Here is a 24834-nt window from a genome sequence, read left to right on the forward strand (position 1 = left end):
TCACTTGCCAATTAACTTACCATGTCTTAGGAATGTGGGAAGAAATTAAGGCACCCCAGAAAAACACATACAATCATCAAGAGAATATTAAAACTTCATTTAGAAAGCAATGGAGGTCAGATCCAACCTGAGTCACTGAAGCTGTTATGAAGCAACATTATGTCACTGGGATATGAGTCTTCTGGAGCAGCTCTTAAATGGACATGTTGAAATACAAGAACATTCTCCCAGCAATACAGATATAGTGCTACTGACTTAATGGCTACTTCAATCATAAAAGGAAGGTAGGAAAGTGTTCCAAGGGTCTCAAAAGAGGAATCAGGACAGGCTGGTAAAACACAATGGCCACAGCTGGCAATTTCTATGTGCAGAAAGGCTACAGAGATCCTCTAGAGCAGGGGGTCCCAACATTTTATGGCATGCACCCCTAGCAAGAACAAGGGGTTCATGGACCCCAGGTTGGGAACTGCTACTCCAGAACTATGGCTATGCACTCCTGGCAGAAGGGTACAAGAAATATCACCATGAGACAAGCGAGAAGTCCGAGAATGCCTGCAATTTGAGGAATCCTGCAATGTAGGCAAATTTTCTTCCTTATCTACTCCCAAGTGCTGAAGGAAAAGTTCACTCTGGAGTTCAAGTAACCTTTTTAAACACAGCAGTGAACAGCAGTCTATGAAATGTAGTAGAGGTGAGCAGTTTCGGGCTGGAATGATCCCAAAACTAAGAACCCAAGAATGATCTTGGCCTTAACATCCATAAACAAACTGATGTGTTAGGCACAATTGAGGTCACACATCTCTGAAGACAAAGAATGTACTTTTAAATAGAACCATTTCATGGGAAAATGGAATTAATAAACCTGGATACTCAATGAGTAAAAATAACTTTTTTTTTTTACAGACAAGTGATGCTGAAAATCAGGTAGGACATGCATTTTGGAACAGCAGGTCAAGCAACATGAAAGGAAGGGAATAAACAGCTGACATTGTGGGCTGAGACTCTACAACAGGCCTCTTAATGAAGGGTCTTGGGCTGAAACATTAACTGTTTATTCCCCTCCATAGATGATGCTCCACTGCTGAGTTCCTCTAGCATTTTGTGAATGTTGTTCAAGATTTCCCGCATCTGCAGAATCTCTTGTGTTTAGGACATGCAGTTTGTATGTTGCACTACTATTTGGTATCCTATGGAAGGCAGGGTTATGGATTATAGAAACGTACAGAAACAGCCCTATCAGCCACCTTGACTAATCCTACCTATACTACTCCCATTTGCCTGCATTACAGTTGTATCCCTCTACACCTTTCCTATCCAAATACCTTTCCATGCACCTTTTAAACATCATATCTGCCTCTTCCACTTTCTCTGGTCACTCATTCCAGATATTTACCTTAATGCATGTGGAGAACTTATCTCCAGATCGCTTTTAAATGTCTCTCCTCTCATGTTCAAATTGGGCCCCTAGTTCTAGACTCTCCTGATCTTGAGAAAAGAAGATGCTGGCTATCCAACCTACACTATACTCCTCATAATTTTGTAAACCTCTAAAGGGTCATTCCTCAGCACTTTAACTTCCAGTGAAAATAACTCCAACCTATCCAATCACTCCTTATAACTACAGCCCTCTCTTTCAAGCAACATCCTGTGTGAAATCTCTTCCGTGCTCTCCCATTTGCCACCACATCCTTCCTATAATGCAGTGACCAGAACTGTACATGAAACTCCTAAGTGCTGTCTACCCAGCGATTGGTACAATTGCAAAACAAAAAGGCACTAGGGCAAACAAATATCTTGCCAAAAGCCAGATACTGTTTCTTGATAAGTATTAAGATATCCAGAAGAGCATAAAAACATCATAGACAAAATTAGGAGCGGCCCATTCAATTACACCCTCCCCGTAGTATATAATGATTGTGACTGCTTTTTTTACCTCAAAGCCAGTTTCCTGCATTACCTTCCATATTCCTTGATACTGTTTTGTCCCAAAAACTCTATTGGTCTTTGTCTTAAACGTGCTCAGTGCTGAGCCTCCAGAGCCCTCTTGGGTCGAAGAATCTCTACTCTTGGTGTGAAGAAATGTATTCCATCTCAGCCAACCCCTTTATTTTGAGATTGCCCCCTGATTGAGACATGTCACAAATCATCTCTAATTCCATTGTGTCTATCCCCATCAGACCTACATCCCAAAGTTCAGACAGATGTGGTAAAGGAGTGAGTTGTCATCTTTCAAATTTCACACAGCTGCAGCCCTCATAGAAGAAAGGAGAGAAGGAAAAGGCAAGGAACTACACATTAGTGAATCTGACATCAATACCAGGAAAAGTGCTCAAATCTACCCTGGAGAAAATGGTTGTCGGGCATTTTAAAAAATAATAATTTTATTGTGCAGAGTAAACATGAGCTCATTAAAGACAAAACATATGCTCTTGATGTTGTAACAGAATGATAACAGGGAACCAGTGGATGTGGTATATTTACTTTTTAAAAGACCTTCAAAATATCCACACAAGAAATTAGTGAGCAAAATTAGAGACTCTGGGGATCAGGGATAACATACTACTGTGGATTGAGGACTGGGTTATAAACAGAAGCAGGTAGACAAAGTAAATGGATTGTTTGCTAGTTGAACGTCTGTGCAGAGTGAAGCGATATAGAGATTGGTGCTATGCCTTTGCTGTATCAATACATTGAATATATCAATTGCAATGAGGAAACCAAATGTAATATCTTTCCGGATGCCAGCAAATGTTGTGAAAAGGATGCACAGGCTTCAGATGTTATAGATTAGAGAGCAAAGTGAATGGGTAAGCAACATGAAAAGAATTGCTAAAACAAAAATGGTGATACTCGGAGGTTTTAGTGTCAAGAAGAAACCAAGTGTCTTTGAACAGAATCACTAAAAGTTAATCATAAACTCAAGAGATTCAGCAAATGCTAGAAATCTTGAAAAACATACACGTGCTTGAGGAAGTCAGCAAGTTAGGCTGTATCTATGAGGGGAATAAACAGTTTTAGCATTTCAGGCTGAGACCTTTCATCAACACCTGAAAGGAAGGCAGCAGAAGCCAGAATGAGAAGCTGGGAGAGGGGGAGGAATACAAGCTGGCAGGTGGTAGGTGGGATCATGTGAGGGGGAATGTGTGAGTGGGCGAAGGGGATGAAGTAAGAAGCTTAGAGGGGACAGGTAAAAGGCATAAAAGGCTGAAGAAATTCTAATAGAAGACCCTTCCCTTTCTTCCATGGTCCACTGCCTTCTCCTATTAGATTCACCTTTTACCTGCCAGCCTGTACCCTTTCCCTTCCCCCTCCATCTTATTCTGGCTTCTGCTCCATTCCTTTCCAGTCCTGATGAAGGGTTTCAGCATGAAGTGTCAACTACTTCCCTCCACAGATGCTGCCTGGCTTACTAAGTTCCTCCAGCATTTAGTGCTGCTGCACTGAAAGTTAACATGAATGCACAACAAATAAAGGAAATCAAATGACACTTGAGTTTTACTACAAGAGTAACTCCATTTGACTGCAATCACCTGGATCCCTAGTGAGACTACACCTGGAATACTGCAAGAAAAACACAGGTCAGGCAATATTTATAGAAAAAGAAACAATTAACATTTCAGGGGTGAGACACTTCATTAGGGCTGAGAAAGGGAGAAAACAAGTTAATCTGGGTAGCAGAAAAGTACTCAGAAAGCTTTTTCTGAATAATGTGGCTATTAAGAGGCAGTTAAGCTTCTTTTCTGTGCGGCAATATATTGCTAGTATTGTGAAGTATTGCCAACTGGAACAAGCTCAAACAAAATATACAAATAAAAGAAAAAGGAAGAGAGAGATGCCAGTCTTGATACCCCTCAGTCTACAGGAGTGATCCTGAGCCTACAGCTGTCCAATGATTTAATTTAAATCCTCCCACTTCCACACTGGCCTCTGTCTGTACCCTCCTGAACTCATATAACAGGGCCCAATATAAGTTAAGGGAAAGACAACTCATCTTTCTTCAGGGCACATTGCAGGACTCAATAATGAATTTTCCAACTTTAGATAATTTGTTCTTTCTTTTTATTTGCATCAGGGTTAGCTATATATTTTTTGCCTATCATCCCTCTTCTTTCATTATTTCACCCTCTGATAAGTTCCCTTTATTCCACCCATTTCCCTCACTCACATTCTCTGCTACAAAGACAAACTAGTTTTCTCTCTTTCTCGGTTTTGATGAAGGTGGGTCAGGGTGTCACTGTTAACAGTTTCTCTATCCATTTATGCCGTTTGCCCTGCTTAGTTGTTTTTTTTCCAGCATTAAACACAGACGTGAAGCTTCCACTGTCTAAGATGTCTAGAGGTTAGAGATCGAACAATAAGGGGCCAGCCAATTAGATGAGAAAAAAATCTTGTTCACACAATAAGTAGGGAATCTTTTGGATTCCTCAGCTATGGGAAATGTGGAAGCTCAAGAAAAAGCTCAATGGTCAATTTGGAAATTAAGCTATACTGAGCCAGGTAAAAGATCAGCTATGATCATATTGAATGGTGCAGCAGTCACAGGGTACCACACAGCATTGCAGTCACATCCAGGAACAATATTCCATGTTAAGAAACTTCGCATCAGCATGGCAATTTTTGTTTTGAAATTCTATGAAGGAATTTCTAGGCCCATATCTTTCAGCTCCAATTTGAAATAAAAGCTCTCTATCCCAATCATCAGAATCAGGTTTAATATCACCAGCATATGTCATGAACTTTGTTAACTTTGCAGCAGCACTACAATGCAATATATGATAAATATAGAAAAATAGAATTAAGTGCAAAAACAGAAATAAAAAAAGGAGTGATGTAATGTTCATGAGTTCAAAGTAGAAATCACATGACAGAGGGAAAGAAGCTGTTCCTGAATTACTGAGTGTGTGCCTTCAGGCTCCTGTACCTCCTGCCTAATTATAACAATGAGAAGAGGGCATCTCCTGGTGGTGGGGGTCCTTAATGATGGACGGCGCCTTTTTGAAGCACCACTCCTTGAAGACGTCATGGATACTACAAAGGCTAATACCCATGATGCAGCTAGCTAATTTTACAATTTTCAGCAACTTACTTTGATCCTGTGCAGTAGCAATTCCCCCCCCCCCCCCCCATAGCAGACAGTGATGTAGCCCTCAGAATGTTTGTTACATCTATAGAAGTTTTTGAGTGTTTTAGGTGACAAGCCAAAGCTCCTCAATCTCCTTATGAAATATAACCATTATCTTGCCTTCTTTATAGCTACATTAATATATTGCAACCAGGTTAGGTCCTCTGAGATATTTACACCCAGGAACTTGAAAATGCTCACTCTCTCCGCTTCTGATCCCTGGATGAGAATTGGTTTGTTTTCCTTCATCTTACCCTTACAGAACTCACAATTTGCTCTTTAGTCTTACTAACGTTGAGTGCTAGGTTGTTGCTATGACACCACTCAACTAGTTGGTACATCTCACACTACCATCATGTTTCCATTTGGAATCATTATTTATGACAATGGTTCCATTATTGTTTACAAATTCATTTTATTGAATTGCCTGAAATATTTGAGCACTGAGAGGAAATATAGCTGATACTCAAACCACACACATTTTACCTGGGATAAATTTGGTTCTGGTGTTAAAACCACCATAGCTCCAGAGCAGTGTATATTCCGTCTTTGCTTGTCTGGTGATGGACCACTTGCCACTCGGCTGCCAGGGCGTGTTCGAAAACCAGTTGCTGGACGTGTGATTTCATCAAATGGGCCTCTAACAATGTCCATCATCACCTAAAATAATCCAGCGTTTTAAATAAGTGCACATAATGATGTCAGGGAATCACAATGAGCATCAACATACAACACCAGAATGAATAGATGACAATTTACCAATGTTTTAGACCTGGTGCATAATCTTAAAAAACAACATTTAATTTTCAATATTTTAACAATATCCAACAATTACCAACAAAATAGAACTGTCACACAAACAAACAAGTAAATACAATACGCACTGGAATATCAACACAAACTTAATTTTTCACACTACAATATCTGCACAAGCATGTTACAGAAAGGGAAAGTAAACTTCACTTTTAGACTTTTTAATTCAGGAAATAAAGATCCACAGGAGAAGTCTGTGTTAAGAGCTAAGATAATACAGACCATGCACTAGAAACCCTTGCAGCCCTGCTCCAAAAATAATAGACCATGTTGTGTATGGTTCAGCTAGATCTTCCAATATACAGAAACAAACTACAACAAATTCAGAGTGGATCATATTATTAAGGTATTTATTATTGCTCTTGCAAGAGGAGTTATGCTTCCAGCCAATTTACATTATAGTGTTTTTTTTTTTTGCAAAGGACAGTGATTAGGTTGCTCCATTCCATAACATTACATTCATCTGCTATCTTCATCTTTAGAAATTGCATCCTGTTTCCCCCACTATCTAGACATACTCTCTGGCCATAAAACAAATTGCCTGTCATCAAAGAAAATAGTTTGTCCCATATAACACAAACACACTTGTAAGTTTTCTCACCCAAACCAACAAAGCACCTTGGGATTTTATAGACCCCATTTTGTTCCATTATATTTCACAAAAAATACAAATTCATAAAGAATTCAGGGTTACAAATACATTTCCAAAGCCACATTTTGTTATGAACATCAAGTGAATGGCAACCATTCATTTCATTTACAATTTCACTTGTGTACAAGCTGCAGTATGGAGGATCAGTCAAGTCCCCTCCACAGACAACCTAGTGTATTCAAACAGAACAAGCAACTGTTTACCTCTTTAATCAACTGAACTGAAGAATTCTTAATAAGCATAAGCATTCTTAAGCAGTATAAAGTTCAAACTAAGAAAAGCAAACTGAATGCCAAATCACAAACAGCAAACTAAGTTAATGGCAAACTAAGAGAAATACCTCAGAGAAGGCAAACTAGTGGAGAGGATTCTTAGGGGCAGGATTTACAAGCATTTAGAGAATCAGTCTGATTAGAGATAGTCAGCATGGTTTTGAGAGGGATGAGGCTGATTTAGTTTTAAGGGGGTGACAAAGCAAATTGATTGAAGTACAGCGGTGAATATGGTGACAAGGTTCCCGATGGTACACTCATCCATAAAGATTTTTGGAAACTTGGCTGTGTAGATTCAGAACTGGCTTATCCATAGAAGGCAGAAGATGGTAGTAGATGGAGCAAGTTCTGCCTGGAGATCAATGACTAGTGGTATTCCACAGGAATCTATTGTGGAACCTTTACTCTTTGTGATAAGAACATAAGAAATAGGAGTAGGAGTAGGCCATCCAGCCCATCGAGCTAGCCCTGCCATTCAATAAGATCATGGCTGATCTGTCCGTAAACTCAGCTCCATCTACCTGCCTTTTCCCCATAACCCTCAATTCCCTTACTATGTAAAAACCTATCTAACTGTACCTTAAGTATATTTAGTGAAGAAGCCTCAACTGCTTTCCTCAGCAGAGAATTCCACAGATTCACCACACTCTGGGAAAAACAGTTTCCCCTCATCTCTGTCCTAAATCTTCTGCCCTGAATCTTGAGGCAATGTTCCCTAGTTTTAGTCTCACCTACCAATGGAAACAACTTTCCTACTTCTATCTTATCTATCCCTTTCAAAATTTTGTACGTTTCTATAAGATCCCCTCTCATTCTTCCGAATTCCAGAGAGTATAGTCCTAGGCGACTCAACCTCTCTTCATAGGTTAACCCCTTCATCTCTGGAATCGTCCTGGTGAACCTCCTCTGCACTGCCTCCAAAGCCAGTATATCCTTCCTCAAGTATGGAGACCAGAACTGCACACAGTACTCCAGGTACGGCCTCACCAGTACCCTGTTTAGTTGCAGCATGACCTCCCTGCTCTTGAGTTCAATCTCTCTAGCAATAAACATTCTGTTTGCCTTCTTAATAACTTGTTGTACCTGCAAGCCAACTTTTTGTGATTCATGAACAAGCACTCCGAAGTTCCTCTGCACAACAGAATGCTGCAACCTTTTACCGTTTAAATAATAATCTGCTCTTTTATTATTCCTTCCAAAGCAGATGACCTCACATTTACCAATGTTGTATTCCATCTGCCAGACCTTGGCCCACTCACTTAACCTATCTATATCCCTCTGCAGACTCTCCACATCCTCTGTACAATTTGCTTTCCCACTCAGTTTAGTGTCATCAGCAAATTTTAGACAATAGACAATAGGTGCAGAAGTAGACCATTCGGCCCTTTGAGCCTGCACCGCCATTCTGAGATCATGGCTGATCATCTACTATCAATACCCGGTTCCTGCCTTGTCCCCATATCCCTTGATTCCCCTATCCATAAGATACCTATCTAGCTCCTTCTTGAAAGCATCCAGAGAATTGGCCTCCACTGCCTTCCAAGGCAGTGCATTCCAGACCCCCACAACTCTCTGGGAGAAGAAGCTTTTCCTTAACTCTGTCCTAAATGACCTACCCCTTATTCTCAAACCATGCCCTCTGGTACTGGACTCTCCCACATCTGGAACATATTTCCTGCCTCTATCTTGTCCAATCCCTTAATAATCTTATGTTGCAATCAGATCCCCTCTCAATCTCCTTAATTCCAGCGTGTACAAGCCCAGTCTCTCTAACCTCTCTGCGTAAGACAGTCCGGACATCCCAGGAATTAACCTCGTAAATCTACGCTGCACTTCCTCTATAGCCAGGATGTCCTTCCTTAACCCTGGAGACCAAAACTGTACACAATACTCCAGGTGTGGTCTCACCAGGGCCCTGTACAAATGCAAAAGGATTTCCTTGCTCTTGTACTCAATTCCCTTTGTAATAAAGGCCAACATTCCATTAGCCTTCTTCACTGCCTGCTGCACCTGCTCATTCACCTTCAGTGACTGATGAACAAGGACTCCTAGATCTCTTTGTATTTCTCCCTTACCTAACTCTACACCGTTCAGATAATAATCTGCCTTCCTGTTCTTACTCCCAAAGTGGATACCCTCACACTTATTCACATTAAACGTCATCTGCCAAGTACCTGCCCACTCACCCAGCCTATCCAAGTCACCCTGAATTCTCCTAACATCCTCATCACATGTCACACTGCCACCCAGCTTAGTATCATCAGCAAACTTGCTGATGTTCTTCTCAATGCCTTCATCTAAATCATTGATGTAAATTGTAAACAGCTGTGGTCCCAATACCGAGCCATGTGGCACTCCACTAGTCACCACCTGCCATTCCGAGAAACACCCATTCACCGTTACCCTTTGCTTTCTATCTGCCAACCAGTTTTCTATCCATGTCAATATCTTCCCCCCAATGCCATGAGCTCTGATTTTACCCACCAATCTCCTATGTGGGTCCTTATCAAATGCCTTCTGAAAATCGAGGTACACTACATCCACCGGATCTCCCTTGTCTAACTTCCTGGTTACATCCTCGAAAAACTCCAAAAGATTAGTCAAGCCCTTGGTAAATCCATGCTGGCTCGGCCCAATCCTATCACTGCTATCTAGAAATGCCACTATTTCATCTTTAATAATGGACTCTAGCATCTTCCCCACTACTGATGTTAGGCTGACAGGACGATAGTTCTCTGTTTTCTCCCTCCCTCCTTTCTTAAAAAGTGGGATAACATTAGCCATTCTCCAATCCTCAGAAACTGATCCTGAATCTAAGGAACATTGGAAAATGATTACTAATGCATCAGCACTTTCCGGGGCCACCTCCTTTAGTACCCTAGGATGCAGACCATCTGGTCCTGGGGATCTGTCAGCCTTCAGTCCCATCAGTCTACTCATCACCGTTTCCTTCCTAATGTCAATCTGTTTCATTTCCTCTGTTACCCTATGTCCTTGGCCCATCCATACATCTGGGAGATTGCTTGTGTCTTCCCTAGTGAAGACAGATCTAAAGTACTTATTAAATTCTTCTGCCATTTCTCTGTTTCCCATAACAATTTCACCCAATTCATTCTTCAAGGGCCCAACATAGTTTTTAACTATCTTTTTTCTCTTCACATACCTAAAAAAGCTTTTGCTATCCTCCTTTATATTCCTGGCTAGCTTGCATTCGTATCTCATTTTTTCTCCCCGTATTGCCTTTTTAGTTAAGTTCTGTTGTTCCTTAAAAATTTCCCAATCATCTGTCCTCCCACTCACCTTAGCTCTGTCATATTTCCTTTTTTTTAAATGCTATGCAATCTCTGACTTCCTTTGTCAACCACTGTGGCCCCTTTCCCCCCTTTGAATCCTTCCTTCTCCAGGGGATGAACTGATTTTGCACCTTGTGCATTATTCCCAAGAATACCTGCCATTGCTGTTCCACTGTCTTTAATGCTAGGATATCCGTCCAGTTAACTTTGGCCAGCACCACCCTCATGGCTCCATAGTTTCCCCTGTTCAACTGCAACACTGACACCTCCAATCTGCCCTTATCCTTCTCAAATTGTAGACAAAAACTTATATTATGTTCACTACCTCCTAATTGCTCCTTTACTTCAAGATCGCTTATCAAATCCTGTTCATTACACAAGACTAAATCCAGAATAGCCTTGTCCCTGGTCGGCTCTCATACAAGCTGTTCCAAGAATGCATCCCGTAGGCACTCTACAAACTCCCTATCCTGGGGTCCAGCACCAACCTGATTCTCCCAGTTCACCTGCATGTTGAAATCCCCCATAACTACTGCGACATTACCTTTGCCACATGCCAATGTTAACTCCCTATTCAACTTGCACCCAATATCCATGCTACTGTTTGGTGGCCTGTAGACAACACCCATTAGGGTCTTTTTGCCCTTACTGTTCCTCAGTTCTATCCACACAGACTCTACTTCTCCTGATCCTATGTCCCCCCCCCCCCCCCTTGCAAAGGACTGAATCTTATTCCTCACCAACAGGGCCACCCCACCCCTACTGCCCACATTTCTGTCCCTACAATAGCATGTATACCCTTGTACATTCATTTCCCAGGTCTGATCTCCCTGCAGCCATGTCTTCGTTATCCCAACAACATCATAGTTACCCATTCACACCTGAGCTTCAAGCTCATCCGCCTTATTTCTGACACTTCGTGCATTCAGATATAGAATTTTTAGCCCATTTCTCCTCTCTCTGTTTAAATCGCTGCCTATTGTGCTTAACCCAGCTCCCCGAACTCCCTTCGGGCTATACGCTCCTTGAATTTTGTTGTCCTTTCTAAATTTACTTACTCTTTCAGCACATTTAACTCCTTGTTCCGTCAGACCATCCCTCTGTACATGTGTCCTCCTTATCACTTGTTCTGCCCCACCTTCCTCTACTACACACTTAATATTAGTCTTAATAAGCTGGTAAGGAAGGCGGGCTCTGTCGTGGGCAAAGTACTGGAGAGTTTAACATCGGTAGCTGAGCGAAGGGCGCTGAGTAGGCTACGGTCAATTATGGATAACTCTGAACATCCTCTACATAGCACCATCCAGAGACAGAGAAGCAGTTTCAGTGACAGGTTACTATCGATGCAATGCTCCTCAGACAGGATGAAGAGGTCAATACTCCCCAATGCCATTAGGCTTTACAATTCTACCGCCAGGACTTAAGAACTTTTTAAAAGCTATTATTAATGCTTTTTGAGATGGTGATTTAGATGCATATCATATTTTTTTACTGAGTTAAGTATTGTATGTAATTAGTTTTGCTACAACAAGTGTATGGGACATTGGAAAAAAAGTTGAATTTCCCCATGGGGATGAATAAAGTATCTATCTATCTATCTATTCCGGAACCGTGTAGTCCCCACCTGTCCTTTATTCTTCATCTCACTATCCTCTCTCGCATTCTGGATCCCTGCCCCCTGCAAATTTAGTTTAAACCCCCCTGAGAAGCACTAGCAAACTTTCCTGCAAGTATGTTAGTACCGCTCCAGTTCAGGTGTAAACCGTCCAGTCAGAATAGATCCCACCTTCCCTGGAACAAAGCCTAATTATCTAAAAACCTGAAGCCCTCCCTCCTGCACCATCCTCTCAGCCACATATTAATCTGTATAATCCTTCTGTTCCTTGCCTTACTCGCACGTGGCACAGGTAGCAATCCTGAGATTGTTACCCTGGAGGTCCTGCCCTTCAACCGCACCTAACTCCCTGAACTCACTATGCAGGACCCCCTCACTCATCCTACCCACGTCGTTGGTCCCTACATGGACCACAACATCTGGGTTCTTGTCCTCCCTCTCGAGAATAACCTGCACCCGATCTGAGATGTCCCGGACCCCGGCACCAGGGAGGCAACATACCATCGGAGACTCCTGATCTTCCCCACAAACTCTCCTATCCGCCCCCCTGACTATAGAATCCCCTATCACTACCGCTCTCTTCTCTTCCCTCCTCCCCTTCCTAGTCGAGGGTCCAACCTCAGTGCCAGAGACAGGACCACTGCAACTTGTTCCTGGTAGGTCATCCCCACCAACAGTATCCAGTATTTTGCTACGCTACACTCAGTCCCCTGTTCCAAATCATCAATGTAAATGGTAAACAGCTGCAGGCCTAGCACCAACCCCTGCGGCACCTCACTCACCACCAACTGCCAACCAGAGAAACACCCATTTATACCAACTCTCTGCCTTCTATTGGTTAAACAATCCACTATCCATGCCAATACACTTCCTCCAACTCCATGCATCCGTATCTTATTTATAAGTCTCTTGAGCGGCACCTTATCGAATGCCCTCTGGAAATCAAAGTATATGACATCCACCTGTTCCCCTCTATCCACTGCACCCATTATGTCCTCAAAGAACTGCAGTTAAATTTGTCAAACAGGACCTGTCCTTTCTGAATCCATGCTGCGTCTGTCTAATGGAACCCCTCCTTTCCAAATATTTCACTGTTTCTTCCTTAATGCTTCCTTCCAGCATCTTCCCAACTACAGATGTTAAGCTAACTGGCCTATAGTTGCCCATCTTTTGCCTACATCCTTTTTTAAAAAGTAGCATGACATTTGCCATCTTCCAATCCACCAGGACCTGCCCAGAGTCTAAAGGGTTTTGGTAAATGATTACCAATGTGTCTACTATAACCTCCGCCAATTCCCTCAGCACCCTGGGATGCATCCCATCAGGACCAGGGGACTTATCTACCTTCAGGCCCTCTAGTTTGCTCATCACTATCTCTTTAGTGACAGTGATTTTATCGAGGTCCTCACCCCCCATTTCGTCCATAACATCATTCTTTGGCATCTTAGACGTGTCCTCCACCGTGAAGACCGACACAAAATAGTTGTTCAATGCCTCAGCCATTTCCTTATCACCCAATATCAATTCGCCTTCTCATCTTCCAAGGGACCTACGTTGACTTTAGCCACCCTCTTCTGCTTTATATATTTGTAAAAACTTTTGCTATCTGTTTCTACAAACGTTTGTATATTTTGTGCCAATTTACCTTCATACTCTGTCTTCCCTATATTTAGAAATGACTTGGATAATAAAGTGGAAGGTGGATTAGTAAGTATGCAGATGAAACAAAGGTTTGTGGCAACGTGGATAATGTAGAAGGTTATCATAGGTTTCAAAGCAATAAAGACAAGATATCAATATATGTGGAGAAATGGGAGATGGAGTTCTATCAGAAAAATGTGAAGTGATACACTTCAGAACATCGAACTTGAAGGCAGAGCACAAGATTGATGGCAGGATACTCAACAATGTGGAGCAAAAGAGGGGTTTTCAGGTTCAAGTCCATAGATCCCTTACAGTTAAAACATAAGTTGATAGGCTGATTAAGAAGGCCCATGATGAATTGGCCTTCGTTAGACAAGGGATTGAGTTCAAGAACTATTAAGTTATGCTGTTATGCTACAGCTTTATAAACCTGTTTAGACTATACTTGGAATATTGCATTCAGTTCTGATTGCTTCATTATATTAGAATGTTGAAGCTTTAAAGAGGGGGCAGAGGAGATTTACCAGGATGCTATCTGGATTAAAGAACTTGTCTTATGAGGAGAAGATGATCAAGCTAGGGTTTTTCCTCTTTCGAGCAAAGGAAGATGAGAGACAACTTAATAGAGGTGTATATGATAATGAGAGGCATACACAGTGTGGGCAGCCAGCACCTTTCTCTTAAGGCAGTAATGACCAATATTCCAGAGCTTTATAAAGTCTCAACATTATATTATATCCTTGCATCTATATTCTAGTGTTTTCGAAATGAATGCTAACATTACATTTGCCTTCCTCATCACAGACCCAATCTGCAAATTAGAAACATAGAAAACCTACAGCACAATACAGGCCCTTCGGCCACAAAGTTGTGCCAAACATGTCCCTACCTTAGAAATTACTAGGGTTACCCATAGCCCTCTATTTTTCTAAGCTCCATGTACCTATCCTGGAGCCTCTTAAAAGACCCTATCGTATCCGCCTCCACCACCGTTGCCAGCAGCCCATTTCATGCATTCACCACTCTCTGCATAAAAAACTTAACCCTGACATCTCCTCTGTACCTAATCCCAAGCACCTTAAACCTGTGCTCTCTTGCAGCAGCCATTTCAGCCCAGGAAAAAAAGCCTCTGACTATCCACATGATCAATGCCTCTCATCATCTTATACTCCTCTATCAGGTCACCTCTCATCCTCCGCCACTCCAAGGAGAAAAGGCCAAGTTCACTCAACCTGTTCTCATAAGGCATGTTCCCCAATCCAGGCAACGTCCTTGTAAATCTTCTCTGCACTCTTCTATGGTTTCCACATCCTTCCTGTAGTGAGGCAACCAGAACTGAGCACAGTAATCCAAGTGGGGTCTGACCAGGGTCTTATATAGCTGCAACGTTACCTCTTGGCTCCAAAATGCAATTCTATGATTGATGAAGGCCAATACACCATACACCTTCTTAACCACAGAGTCAACCTGTGCAGAAGCTTTGAGCATCCTATGGACTCAGACCCCAAGATCCCTCTGATCCCACACTGCCAAGAGTCTTGAGGATTGAGTCTTGTACCAAAGTGCATGACCGTACACTTCCCAACATTGTATTCCATCTGCCTCTTTTTTGCCCATTTTTCTAATCTGTCTAAGTCCTTCTGCAGCCTCTCTACTTCCTCAAAATTACTTGCCCCTCCACCTATCTTCATATCATCTGAAAACTTTGCAACAAAGCCATCAATTCCATCATCCAAATCATTGACATAATGTAATAAAAATTCAGGCGCAACACAGACCACCGAGGAACACCACTAGTCACCAGCAACCAGCCAGAAAAGGCTCCCTTTATTCCCACTCTTTGATTCCTGCCAATAAGTCACTGTTTTATCCATGCTAAAATCTTTCCTGTAATACCATGGGCTGATAGTTTGTTAAGCAGCTTCATGTGTGGCACCTTGTCAAAGGCCTTCTGAAAATCCAAATACACAACATCAACCAATTCTCCTTTGTTTATCCTTATTATTTCTTCAAAGAACTCCAACAGATTTGTCAGGCATGATTTTCCCTTGAGGAAACACATGCCTCCAAATATCCTGAAATCACATTCTTAACAATCAACTTCAACATCTTCCCAACCACCAAGTTCAGACTAACTGGCCAATAATATTTTTCTTTTTCCTCCCTCGCTTCTTGAAGAGTGCAATGACTTTTGCAGTTTTCCAGTCTTTCAGAACCATTCCAGATTCTAGTGATACTTGAAAGATCATTACAAATGCCTCCGTGATCTCTCTCAGAACCCTGGGGTGCACGCCATCTGGTCCAGGTGACTTATCTACATTCAGATTTTTCAGTTTCCCAAGAACCTTCTCCCTAGTAATGGTAACTTCACATACTTCATGACCCCTGACATCCAGAACTTCCACCATACTGCTAGTGTCTTCCGCAATGAAGACTGATGCAAAATAATTATTCAATTCATCTGCCATTTCCTTGTCCCCCATTGCAATCATTTTCCAGTGGGCTGATATCTTCTTTCACCTCTCTTTTACATTTATATATCTGAAATAAACTTCTGGTATCCTCTTTAATATTATTGACTAGCTTACTTTTGTACTCCATCTTTACCTTCTTAATTACATTTTTAGTTGCCTCCTGTTGGTTTTAAAAGCTTCCCAATCTTCTAACTTCCCATTAATTTTTGCTCTATTATATGCCCTCTCTTTGGCTTTTATGGTGGCTGTGACTTCTCGTTAGCTATGGTTATGTCATCTTGCCTTTAGAATACATCTTCCTTTCTGGGATGTATACATCCTTGACTTCCAAATTGCTTCCAGAAATTCCAGCCATTGCAGCTCTGCTATCATCTCTGCCAGTGTTCCTTTCCAATCAATTCTAACCAACTTCTCTCTCATGCCTCTGTATTTCCCATTACAGAGTTGCATCTGACTACAGAGATACATCTGACTTTAGCTTCTCCTTCTCAAATTTCAGGGTGAATTCAATCATATTATGATCACTTTCCCCTAAGGGTTCTTTTACTTTAAGCTCGCTAATCAAATCTGGTTCATTACACAGCACCCAATCCAGAATAACTGATCCTCTAGTGGGCTCAACGACGAGCTGCTCTAGAAAACCATCTTGTAGGCATTCTATAAATTCCCCCTCTTAGAATTCAACACCAACCTGATTTTTCCAAACTAGATACATATTGAAATCCCCTATGACTATTGTAACATTGCCCTTCTGCATGCATTTTCAACCTCCCATTGTAATTTGTAGACAACATCCTTAATATTGTTGGATGGTCTGTAAATAACTCCCATCAGGGTCTTTTTACCCATGCAGTTCCTTAACTCTATCCACAATGATTCAACACATTCTGACCTTATGTCACCTCTTTCTAATGATTTGATTTCATTTTTTAAAATCAACACAGCAATGCTACCCCCTCTGCCTTCCTGACTGTCCTTTCAATACATTAAGCTCCCAGCTATGATCTTCTTTCAACCATGATTCAGTAATGCCTACATCATCATACATGCCAATATATAAATGTGCTACAAGTTCATCTGCATTTTTCCTCATTCTGTGCCCATTCAAACATAACACCTTCAGTCCTGTATTCACCTTTTTCCATTTTGTCTGCCTTTTATGTTGCAACTCATCCTGTTGAATGCAATTTTGCCCTACCATCAGCCTCTCCTTGCTGGAAGTCTCCCTACGCATTGAATCAACTACTTCATCTTGAGCACTATCATTCTGGTTCCCATTCCCCTGCCAAATTAGTTTAAACCCGTCTGAACAACTCTAGCCAACCTGCCCTCAAGGATATTGGACCCCTTCAGGTACAAGTGTAACCCGTCCCTTTTGTACATGTCATACCTTCCCCGGAAGCGATCCCAATGATACATAAATCTGAACCCCTACCCCCTGCATCAATTCCTCAGCCATACATTCCTCTGCCAAATCACCCTATTCATGACCTCACGGGCACATGGCACAAGCAGCAATCCGGAAATTACTAACCTAGAGGTCCTGTTTCTCAACTTCCTAACTCCCCAAAATCTCTTTTCAGGACCTCCTCACCTTGTCTACCCATGCCATTGGTGCCAATATGTACCAAGACTCGTGGCGGCTCACCCTCCCCTTGAGAATGGCATGGACCCAATCTGAGACATCTCTGATCCTGGCAAAAGGAGGCAAGATATGATCTGGGTTCCTCAATCGCGCCCACAGTATCTCGTTTCTGTTCCTCTGACTAAGGAATCTCCTATCAACACTGCAGTCCTCTTCGCCTCTATGCTCTTCTGAACAACAGCACCAGACTCAATGCCAGAGACCTGGTCACTGTGGCTCCCCCCCAGTAGGAAGTCCCTGACAATAGTATCTAAAGTTGTGTACTTATTACTGAACGGAATGGTCACACTTATACTCTGCACTGGCTGCGCATTTCCCCTCCTTCTCCTCACAGTCACCCAGTTACCTGTCTCCTACAAAATAGGTGTGACTACCTCCCTGTAGCTCCTGTCCATCACCTTCTCATTCTCCCATATGAGTCAACAGTCATCGAGCTGCAGCTCCAGTTCCTTAATACATTCTGTCAGGAGGTACAGCTCAGTGCATCTGGTGCAGATGTGTTTATCTGGGAGACTGGAGGCCACCCAGACTTCCCACATCCCACTCACTGCACTGGAACCATTCTCACAAACTACTATGCCCTAGTAGATGTGGAATGAACAAGTAAGAAGAGAGAGTGAGAGAGAGAGAGAGAGAGAGAGAGAGAGAGAGAGAGAGAGAGAGAGAGAGAGAGCGAGAGAGCGAGAGAGCGAGAGAGATACTTTACCTTACCCAGGCCTGCTCTCACCTCAGCCTGATGAGTCAAAGCCACTCTAAAGCAGACACACTCAAAGAATAGCCACTCTGCTTGCACTTCAGTTATTTTTATTGGCCCTTTCTTTTGAATCCCTTTTGTTGATTGGTCGCTCCTCATCTCAGAGAAACTACTGCAAAATTCTACCTTAAAAATCTGAAACACCATCTTGGTTAAAAGGTAGCTCTTTTTATGCATCTTTGACTTTAATTGTCCAACTCAAAGAAAACTACGGTGAAGCTCTGACTTTTAAATCTTCACCATGGACCAGATTGAAAGATAACTCTTTTTACACACTGCCTTCTGCTGATTGGTCACTCCTTGAGTTAGAGAAACTGCCACGAAACTCTGCCTTTAAAATCTCGATCACCATCCTGGTTAACAGGTAGCTCTTTTTATGCACCCGACGTTTATTGTTCAACTCGTGCTGAGGATACAGGTGCTGCTGAGAAGACAGGTCAGCATTTATTGCCCGTCCCTACTTTCCACAAGAGGACATTCCTCTTGAATCACCTTAATCCATGTGGTTTCAATGACCTTGTAATATCATCTAGTTGTGAGTCTCACTCAAAAGGCAATACAACAGCAATGTATAGGTAGTAATGCACCTATACATGTGTCTTCAAGGTGATAGTGATTACAGCTCTGAAAGATATAGACAACAAAGCCCTGGCAATGGCTGAAATGCATACTGTGATAGTGTAAAATACAGTAAAGGCACTGAGAGTGGGGATTTAAATAAAATTGATGGGGTGCCAACAGCTGCAGATGTGTCCTCCCAGACAAGCAGAGAGTACTCTGAAACCTACCTGATCTTTATTTGTAAGTAGAGAAGATTTAGTGATTTGTCTCAAGGTATAAAACCTGCTGCAGTACTGCAGTGATTTTATGGATTGTACTGTACTGCTGCAGTAACAAAAAGGAACCAAATTTCATGACATACTGTATGTGAGTGATGACAAACCTGATTGAGATATGAGGCTCTATTGTGGACTGAGAGTAGTAAGGGGTCAGAGAGAGAGGAATCATGGTTGGGAAATGGGGAGGGGAGAGGGGAAGAAACAGGATGCACCAGAAAAAGGTTATTTCAATCAAATAACCTTGTTTGGTATCTCAGGGCTGGGTGTGTCTGCACCCGCACCACCTCACCCCTTCCTGCCCCTGGCATTCCTTCTCTTCCACCTGATCCACACCCCTTCTGCGATGCTCCACCCTCACTTGTTTTGGAGGGAGCAATCCCCTTTGTGTTGTAATTTTCTATAACAAATTTTCCAGATACCATTCATCAAAATATTTCATTTTGAAAGCTATATTCCATTATAAACAATGTCACTTTATTTGCTGCAATGTACCTTTACTCGACAAGACTGGTTCTGCAAGAATGAGTAATATTCCAATAGAACCCAGGTTTTGTATACTGACAAAAGAAACAATGTGCAGGAAGCATGCATACAAGAGAAAGCACCATATACAAAGACATGCTGCAAGCAGTCCATAGTGGAATAATATAGGTATACAGGCAGTACATTTATGTGGACAGGAAGTGTACAATGTACATTAATCAACTGTATATTTTGTGCCAGCACTGTACACATGCTGCATATTCAGTGCAAGTGATATACTGTGCATGAGTAGGTTGTATACTTGCAACAAGCATCATATACAGGCAAACTGTGCCAGGGGTGCCAGCATTCTTCACCAGCAGCCTGCACAGTCACTGCCAGCTCTGTACTTGGGAAGGCCCATCTATGCTCTGAGAAGGTTGTGCACCCATTACCAGCACTGTACAGGGCACACACTCATAGCAAGCTCAACTCCATACACAGGCAAGATGCCTATCTGATACCAACACTGTAAGAGGGCATAATATGCAGCACTGAACACAAGCCAGCTGCACACTCAGTGCAGTAAACACAGGAGTTAGAGGTGGGAGGTAGGGGAAAGTGGTTGGAAGTTAAAGTCAAATATAGCAGAAAAAGTAAGTAGATTTCAGCTTCTCGATTAACTGGGTCAGCCTTAATGTGAAAGACAGAGTGGAAGAGCTTCTAAGATGCATCCGGGAAAGCTTTTAGAGATAAATGCTACTAGAAAAGTCAAGTTTATTGTCATTTAACTATACATGTATATGACGTATATAACGTATACAGAAATGTCACAACGTTTCTTCGAATCAGGGTGTAAAGCACGTAACACACGATAACTTATGAGGCAAGGATAAAATCTACAGATGAATCTCACATAAATAACAAACTAAAGTGTATTAATATTAAATATTGTAAGGTGCGGAACAGATTAACCAGTAGCACTTCTAATACGATGAGGCCGGGAGTTTAGAAGCCTAATGGCCTGGGGAAAGAAACTGTTTCTGATCCCGACCGTTGTTTTTAATGCATCGTAGTCTCCTGCCTGATGGTAGAAAGTCAAAGAAGATGCTGGATGACTGGGCGGGATTCTTAATCATTTTAAGGACACTGCGTATGCAGCGCTCCTGATAAATGTCTCCAGTGGATGGTAGTGAGAACACTACGATCCTCTCAGCCATTCTCATAGTCCTTCGTAGGGACTTCAGGTCTGATGCTCAACTGCCCCCATACCCGATGGAGATGCAACTTGTCAGGATGCTCTCAATTGTGCTCCTGTAAAACGCAGATGGGGAGGGGGAAGCCTTGTTTGCCTCAGCCTTCTTAGGAAGTGGAGACGGGGCTGTGCCTTCTTATTCGGGGAAGAGATATTAAGGGACCACGTGAGGTCATCCGTGATGTGGACTCCCAGGAACCTGATGCACTTAACTCTCTACGTTGGAGCCATGTATTCTCAGAGGGGAATGGTTTGTCTACACCTTCCTGAAGTCCGCAATGACTTTCTTTGTCCTGTCCACGTTCAGGCTTAAGCTGTTCTTCTCACACCAATCCACCAGCCGCTCCACTTCCTCTCTATACTTCGTCTCGTCATCGTTCTTGATAAGGGCAACCGCTGTTGTGTCATCGCAAACTTGATGACACGGTTTGAACTGGATCCTGCGACACAGTCACCAGCAGGCTGAGCACACAGTCTTGGAACGTGAGTGTTCAGCGTAAAGGGGCAGTACTCAACGAATCTCAGAGAACATAGTCAAAATCGAGTTTACTGCCTTGTGTCTAAATTCATGAATGCACGGGCGCAATGAAAAGTTTATTGCAGCAGCATCACGGGCACTTAGCATCATATAAACAACATTCACGAGAAACGCATAAATTAAACATAAATTATATCCATTTACATCATTAAAACAAAAGAGAACACACGAAGTCCATTTTAGTGCAAAGTGATCACAGATGCCATGGTTTTGTATCCGGCCAGATGATTTAAGTGTCAGTGTGAATATAAGAAAATGGGAGCAGTAGTAGCAGAATCAGGATTTAGCCCCTCAAAACTTCCCCACCATAATAGAGGAAAACTGACACACTGCAAGCTCTAAACACAAATAGACTATCTAGTACTCTAAACCTAATACTATCTGCAATACATGGATAGACTTCTCATGCCTTGATGTTGCTGTTCTAGATCAAACTGCGTAGGCTCTACTCGCTCCGTGTACCAACTGCCGTCCCTGAATCCTGCCGAGTATCAGGCACTGCACCCGGGCATTTTGGCAGCCTCCCTGAGGCGTCCATAGCAACGGCTCTGTGGGGAGGGTTGCGGCAGGTGAACGGGGCCCCGCATCGACCTCGTAACTGATGGAATCATCCCTTAACCTGTCAGTGACCTGGCCCCCAAAGTTAAGAGTGGACTAAGAACGAAAACATTTTACCAGATGATCGAAAATTGATTGAAAGAAGCTGAGCTCTCGCTGCTAATGGATGCCCAGGGTCCCGGATGTGGTTGCTATTCAAACCAAAGGTAACTTTATTTATAGGCTTGAACACAGTTCTGATGTCACTGGTCGCTGTGGCATAATTCCTATCGACTGCACCACACGTGGTCATCACTAATTGCTGCTGCCGACAAGCTCGCCACTGTGTGCCAGATCAGGGCAGATGGCATTTAAGGAGAAACTAGATATGCATTAGATGAGAAAGTACAGGGTTCTTTGATTGCGATGAGATGTCTTAAGAAGGAACACAAATGCCAAATGCTTTTCCTCCAGTGTATGGTCTGTGAGATTTCATATGATTCAACGAAATACTTGCAGCAACCTTATGGTATACAATAATGCTGCGAACTTAACAGCATGCCAGACAAGCGTTTCACTCTATCTCGCTGCATGTGACAATAATGTAATTCCGATCCCCTGCAGCAACCAGAAATATAAAAGAAACTGACACATATGTAATGTGTAGTTCTTTAAAATAGCAAAACTGGAGCTTCTTTCCTGATAGTATATCCACTGTTTGTTACGAAAATAAAAACTGAAAGGCCTGTATTTATATAGCACTCCTTACAATTATTTCAGAGCGTACCAAAGTGCGTTACAACCAATAATATCTTTAAAGCAGTGCTACTGTTGCGATTCAGGAAAAACTGAGTGTGCTTATTAAATACAGAGTGTGGCCCAGGAGCAGTCAGGAATCATTAAACAGTTTTATATTAAGATTCTCGATTTCTAAAACAAAGTCTTTATTTTCAGATATTTCTGTTTTACATCCTGAAGTCTTTGTAACCACCCTAAACCAACCCGATGTTCGGCATCGGATGGGAGCCAAAAGAAAATTTGCCATATTAAGTATTTTGGCGCTTGCATTGTGCTTCTATAACAGAGGGAATAATTTAGACCTGAACAGGATGAACTTCGACACTGAAAAAGGGAAGTACTCACGCTACATATCTCTTACACTTACAGTGGTATGTCAGTTAATGCTGCTATCAGACAGCTCCAGGGACCTGTGTCTGCTCTGTCATTGCGAACTGTCTCTGTAAAGAGTGCACTTTCCATCCTTGACAGCGTGGGTTTTCGAAAAAAAACTGTGCAAAAGGTCCATTGACTAAGTAAATTATTGCTTAATGAAGGTAAGTGATAAAAATAAATCTAAGGAGATTGTTGGGGATGTGAGAGAGGAAGTTGCAAAGGTACACAGAAACAATAGGTAGGATTGACAAGATTGCCCCTCTGAGAGTCAACATGGACCTAATTGCTAAATGTCTTCTTTCTATTAGATTACCTATATAATATTTGATTAACTGAAGTATCTTCTTGCAAAATCAAGCACCATCATACTTTTATAAAACACAAACAGGAAATTATTTAATTGGTACTATAATCAGACATAAAAGGTTTTATGGAAGATATTATGGTACATTTTTTAGTGCAATTTCCATTTTATTAACAATAACAACAATAAATCAAAGAGATGTAAGAGAAATTTTGAGATTTTATTATACTGAATTTCCTGCATTTAATATAGAATGATCTCCAACTTACCACCATACATTCCACTGAAACTGATTAAATTTTAATTCTAAACAAATGATTTCTTCACTGTTAAGTATGTGTTAAAAATAGCTTACTCAACCAATCACCAAAAAAAAAAATAAGAACCCCCCAGATTTTCTCCAGATCTTGAGTCTGTGTATAGTTTTTACATCCTTCCTGTCACTGCAAGGCTCTGCCAATATCCCAAAACCACGCTGGTTGGTAGATTAATTGACCACTGTAAATTTCCTTAGTTCACAGATAGAATCTGGGGGAGTTGAGAAGAATGTGGGGAGACTAAAGATAGTATTCATGTAATCATATCTTCAGTAGTTTCAACATAATTATGATAGGAATGGCCCTTGGGTTGAGATTCTAAATTGGAGAAGGGCCAGTTTTGATGCATCAGAAAAGAGCAGGCAGGTGTCGAATGAAATAGGCAAAGGGCCACATGGTAAGTGTGAGGTCTTCAAAAGTGAAATACTGAGTACAGAATTTGTATGCTCCAATTAAAATAATAAGCAAGACTAATAGATTTGTGGAACCTTGGTTTTTTGAGATATTAATGACCTGGTTAAGAAGAAAAATTAGGCACATATCAGGTAGAGGCAGTCTGGATCCTATGAGACACTTGGGAATATACAAAATACAAGAGAACACAGAAATCAGGACATAAGGTTGCAGCCAAGGTGAAAGAGAATCCCAATCATGTTCATCTATGCATGGATCCAAAAGATACAGGGGAGGTCTTAATTTTTTTTGCATATCTATTTACTTAGAAGACATACAGTGTCTATAGAACCAAGGCAAAATAAAATAGTAAAGGTTATGGGCCATATCCAGATTACAGAAAAGAAGATGCTTGCTATCTTGAGCCAAGTTAGGGTGGATAAATCCCCAGAGCCTGACAAGGTGTCCCCTTGGATCTTGCGGGAGGCTAGTAAAGAAATTGTAGGGACCCCAGCAGAGGTATTTAAAGCATCCTTAGCTACAACAAGGTGTGGAGAACTGGAGGACAACAACTGTTCCATTGTTTAAGGAAGGCTCTAAGGATAAGTTGTTAGTGTTGGGAACAGACCCAAATGCAAGACACAGACACTAAAGTACTAGGGAGAGGATTAGGTGTATCAAGAAAGCAAGGGAAGTGGGGAAAAAACAACACTGGACAAGACACAGGCCCTG

At 41.9% G+C, this 24834-nt stretch overlaps 1 protein-coding gene across 3 annotated transcripts in view; it reads right to left on the bottom strand.

The window, feature by feature from the left end:
- The window catches only part of fsip1 (fibrous sheath interacting protein 1), a 418000-nt gene extending 395888 nt beyond the window's left edge, over positions 1-22112 (bottom strand). For all 3 annotated transcript variants that reach the window (XM_073040145.1, XM_073040147.1, XM_073040146.1), the window contains exons 1-2: positions 22054-22112; positions 5609-5782 (exon numbers count right to left, since the gene is read on the bottom strand). In XM_073040145.1, coding sequence (XP_072896246.1) covers positions 5609-5779 — 171 coding nt within the window. In that variant the 5' untranslated portion in view covers positions 5780-5782; positions 22054-22112. The remainder of the gene's footprint in view (positions 1-5608; positions 5783-22053) is intronic.
- Between the last annotated feature and the right edge of the window lie 2722 nt (positions 22113-24834).

The sequence above is a fragment of the Hemitrygon akajei genome, chromosome 3 (genome assembly GCF_048418815.1).
Source record: "Hemitrygon akajei chromosome 3, sHemAka1.3, whole genome shotgun sequence".
Lineage (NCBI taxonomy): Eukaryota > Metazoa > Chordata > Chondrichthyes > Myliobatiformes > Dasyatidae > Hemitrygon > Hemitrygon akajei.